A 4,812-nucleotide genomic window follows, 5' to 3' on the forward strand; every position below is an offset into this window, starting at 1 on the left:
ATCCATGGATTAACCGTGCAATATATTTTTAGATAATACAACATGTCAATCACTCGTAAATAGTGTATATTCGCATTCAATATGGTCATTAAATGTATAATTGGTCATTAATGATATTTACCTTTCCTAATTAATCTTTGACTGACAGTTGGTCAGTTGCCTGTTTTGGCTTCAGATTCTCCTTAGCCGATTGATCACCAGGGTATAGTACAATTTATTTAACAACACTGCATTCCTATTTTTAAAAAGCTAGTGGATAATTAAAAATGAAATTAAATTACGAAGATAAAAGAATTAGTTTTTCTAAAATGTAGAAGAAATTATAATGTATCAAGAATTTTGATGAATTTATGTGTTCAAAACTTAAGTTTGGGTGTAGGTGTAACAAAATATATACTCATGTTAGATGCCAACTAAATAATTCAACTAATTAAGAGACTGTTTTTCAGCAAGAAAAATGGGCAATTTTAGAAAGGGTCTATTTGAAGATTAATTCTGTTTTAACTTTGTATTGGAGGTAAGAATGGGTAAATGCAAGAACAAAAAGAAAAAGAAAAATAGTGGTAAATAAAGTCGTAAAGAGCTAAATAAGTAAGGGCTTGAAAAAGTAAAAAGATAAATAAAGAAACTCGTAGATTAACTTGTAAAAAAATAAAATAAAAAGACTTGTAGAGCTAAAGATATTGTACAATTAACATTATAAGCTAATAAAATAATTACTCCCACCCAATTTGTCATTTTGGGTCTATAATCACTAATTAATGTTTATTACATGTGTGAAGTTCTAGTAAACAATGATATAATTGCTACACTATTTGATTTATGATCATTATTCTAATTTAATTAATAACCTATATTATCATCATAAATCATAATATAAGTTAAGAATACCCATTACATATATAATATATACATAAGTGTAAATAAGAGATTAAACAGGTATGGCCAATGAAATATTTTATACACTCATCAGCACTATATTATCAATTTAGTTGAGTGAGTTAGTATTTTCAGCCAATTCGCCAGCATGTTTTTTAAAAAAAATTGATTAAAATAAAAACAAAAGGACTATAAACATGCTAAATAATAAATACTTACTAATTAAATTTTAATTATTAATTATGATTGGAGTAATATTCTTTTTCAATTTATACCATTAGAGATATTAATCAATAAATTAAAAACTTATTAAACATTTTCATAATTTAGTATGGTTTTAAAAGTATATACCTTTAGTTATGACATGTCCCACTTTTTGATTTCATATCCACCATAGTTTTCCACCTATATATATTAAACCAGGTGAAGGCTAGGAAACGCATTAGAACATTCACTCTCTTTTCCCTTCTTTGTTTTCCCTACGAATATTGCATAAACTTTATAAGGCAGAGAAAATAAAAATATAGAATTGAATACCAAACTGAAAGGGGAAGCTAACAAGTTTAGATAGAAAGCAAAGTCCCATGGCATCTAGCGTTGTCTGTCAATATCCGACCAAAACACAACTTCAGGTTAAGAATTTCGATGATGAAAACGTTGTAACACCAGAACCTAATAATGGAAAGAAGGAGTGTAATGTAGCACCTAAAGACACATCTCCTACGCTTCCTGGGTGGTATGCTGACGTATCTTGGCCAGGTACTGTTTCTTTCCTACTATCTCTAATGACCCTTCAAATTCAATTACTTCACTCATTTATTTATATATCATATCATATAATTTCATATATGCTTTATTCTAGATTTTAATTCGCTGCCTTTTTTTGGTCAATGCTCTAAATTTGGTGTTTAACTTTTTGAGTTTTCAGTGGGCCTTTGTCACACCTATCAATTGGCACAAGTAGTTTCCTGAGAGGAAAGAAGTAAAAAATGGTATCTTAATAATATTAAAAGAACACACATATTGATAAAAAATTTACTGAGTTTCTTAATTTTGTGAAGTTGTTTAAAAGGTATAAATAAGTTTCAAAACCAGAAAAAATGTATTATTGATTTGTGTTTGTATCTATGCTGACATGTCGTTTTCAAATTTTTACAATAATATAAAAAGTGTTGGAATGATTTTTTGGTACTTTTTATAAAAGAAGGAACTGTGTAAAAAGTGTAGCAAGAATGAGGCATTACTATCTGTACTAGCAACATTTTCAACTATTAACCACACCAACAACTGTACAGGAGAAGCACACATATATAAAATGGAGAAAATCATATTCCAAGGGAAATCAGAATTCCAAGAGCTTCTTGTATTTGAGGTACCTATTCTTTGTGAGCATGTCCCATACTTTATAATCGTTCGATTTGTTTTTTATAACTTTGTTACTATTTGATTTTAATGCAACTTTTCGTAATCCATTTTGTTCTCATCTCTACAGTGTAGGGATTTCCATATCATCACACTGATGCATGTTGAAAGTTTGCTCTGCAAATTTCTTTAACATACTTTTCTGTATTTCTTATGAACAAAATAAAATACTGACGGGATGTTGTGAATTGTGTAGTCATCCAGGCATGGCAAGGTTGCAATTCTGGATGGGTATATCCAGCTGACAGAGAATGACGAATTTGCTTACCAAGAGATGCTCACTCACCTTGCACTCTGTTCCGTTCCAAATCCAAAGAAGGTTTTCTGTTCTTCATCCACTATTGCTTTTTAAATCAACTTTCAATTACTCAATATCCCTCAAGCCTGTGTAATGGAAAACGTGATGTGATTACCAAATTTGTTAAACAAGGGTTGATGAACATTACAGGTACTGTTAGTTGGAGGGGGAGATGGTGGAATTCTTAGGGAAATATCACGTCATGCATCTGTCGAACACATTGATATATGTGAAATAGACAAAATGGTGATTGACGTAAGTCTTCTTAACATTCCTTGGATCCACTCTGAATGAACTTTCACTGAAATGAACTACAAATAAAAAACACCCCTCTCAAAGACATTGCTTCTGTTGAATATTCTTACAACCGTGCTAATTTCTGATGCTTTTTTATTATACCCTATATAGGTTTATAAGAAGTTTTTCCCAGATATAGCCGTTGGTTACGAGGATCCCCGAGTGCATGTTCACATCAGAGATGGTAAAAATTTAAACCACTTGTTTTAATCTTTCAGAACAAACATGATATATGTTGTTATTTATAGAACAAATGTTGTAATAATTTCTGCACACGGAAGAAAAACAGGAAAAGAGAGAAGAGAAAAGTGTAATAAGATAGTTGCTTGGGGAGAAACAGAAACAACAGAAATTGCTGTATGAGCTACATTACTCAATATACTTGTACGAATTTTGTAACAAACATATGCAGGAATTGCATTCATCAATTCTGTTCCTGAGGGCACGTACGATGTCATTATATTGGATGCTTTTCAACCAATGGGTATAAAACCTTTCTTTCATTCAATTCTTTTACTTAAAATTGGAGCTGAAGTGAGAAAAGAACATAGACTTTGTTACCTTAAAAACAAACAGAAAGTAGTTTAAAGGCTTGAAGGAACGCAATGTGATGCAGGACCTATAGCGGAAGTTCTTGCTTCTAACTGCTTCTTAGATTCAGTAGCAAAGGCTCTTCGACCTGGTGGAGTGTTGTCTGCTCCAGCAGACAGCTTGTGGCATAAGAATTTCGTAGTTGCAGATACCATAGCAAAATGCAAGAATGTATTCAAAGGCTCGGTTAACTATGCTTGGACCACAGTTCCTACATATGCAAGGCATTTCTTATATAACTACATATTTACATCTCTGAACTCTAATATTATAAGAGAAGCTTTTGGTGAGAAGTGTTTATTTATTTGTTTCTGTTTCACAGTGGGGTGATTGGGTTCATGCTTTGCTCCACAGAGGGTCCCCCAGTCAACTTCAAACACCCAATAAATCCATTGAACACGAAGCAAAATGGGGTCGCAAAGGGACCTCCTAAGTTCTATAACTCAGAGGTAGTCCATTGAAACGGTTTCGGTTCAATTTCCTTTGCTTTTTTTCTCTTTCTTTCCAAGTTAAGAATTAACTCCTCTTTGGCCTTTTATTTTTCTTACGACAGATCCATTCTGCTGCATTCTGTCTTCCTTCTTTTGTGGACAAGGATGTTGATCCAAAAACATATTGATAAAAATCTCAAAAGTAAAAATAAGGAATTGTTGTTAACCCTTTCTACTGTGTAGGTTTCACATGCAAAACTACCATAAAGTTTATAAAAATGAGAAGTTGATAACTTGCCGCCGTGTTATTTCTTAATTATTACTCCTGATTCCAATCAGTAGAAATACAATTGATGAATAATGCAACTCATGCACTTACTTCAACTTAGATATTTATGATTCTAGCGACAAGTTGTGCCGAGTCCCACGCTACCAAATATCACGTAGTTTGATGCTTGAACACAACTCTATAGCCTCCACCAAAAGCAACAACAAACCACCGTCAGTGTCACAGGCTTCTCCGCAACTCCGCCACTGGTCGTAGTGTCCGGTAATGAAAACACTAAAAAGACAACTGAATTCAAAACACAATTGTAAAACAAAGAATCTATCCGTCAATTGTACTAATCCTCTACATTCATCTACCACCACCCGCTAAAAAGTCGCACAATGACATTTGTTAATGGGGGAATGGACAAGAAAGAACCCTCTGAACAAGTGAGGCAAAATTGAAGAATGTATATAAAGTTTAACTTTTGAGCTACGCGTAGAAGTATCAGATCTACAATCATGAGTAAAAACAGATAAAATGTAAATAAGTTCGTAGATTGGAATGCGAGAAGAGATAAAGTAGAAATTAATAATGTTTGATTTAACAAACGAGAAATGAAAATC

The 4,812-nt window shown here is 32.5% G+C and overlaps 1 protein-coding gene across 1 annotated transcript; it reads left to right on the plus strand.

Annotated features, from left to right (window-relative positions):
• The first annotated feature begins 1,463 nt into the window (after positions 1-1,463).
• On the plus strand, positions 1,464-4,257 carry LOC148200859 (spermidine synthase-like). Its single transcript, XM_088113298.1, has 9 exons — positions 1,464-1,638; positions 2,175-2,251; positions 2,498-2,620; positions 2,750-2,854; positions 3,008-3,080; positions 3,309-3,380; positions 3,513-3,711; positions 3,810-3,936; positions 4,041-4,257. Exons 1-9 carry the CDS (start codon positions 1,464-1,466, stop codon positions 4,104-4,106), a joined length of 1,017 nt encoding a protein of 338 aa, XP_087969424.1. The 3' UTR covers positions 4,107-4,257.
• The last annotated feature ends 555 nt before the right edge of the window (positions 4,258-4,812 follow it).

The sequence above is a fragment of the Vigna umbellata genome, chromosome 4 (assembly GCF_029865625.1).
Source record: "Vigna umbellata cultivar VRB3 chromosome 4, Vumbellata_1.0, whole genome shotgun sequence".
In the NCBI taxonomy this organism is placed as follows: Eukaryota; Viridiplantae; Streptophyta; class Magnoliopsida; order Fabales; family Fabaceae; genus Vigna; species Vigna umbellata.

Bases quoted from the DNA above. Each gene is read 5' to 3' on its own strand.
- LOC148200859 (XM_088113298.1), top strand. From the start codon at position 1,464: ATGGCATCTAGCGTTGTCTGTCAATATCCGACCAAAACACAACTTCAG. The intron at 2,855-3,007 runs GTAAGTCTTCTT...TACCCTATATAG, and splicing joins TAGACAAAATGGTGATTGAC to GTTTATAAGAAGTTTTTCCC. The intron at 3,081-3,308 runs GTAAAAATTTAA...AAACATATGCAG, and splicing joins GCATGTTCACATCAGAGATG to GAATTGCATTCATCAATTCT.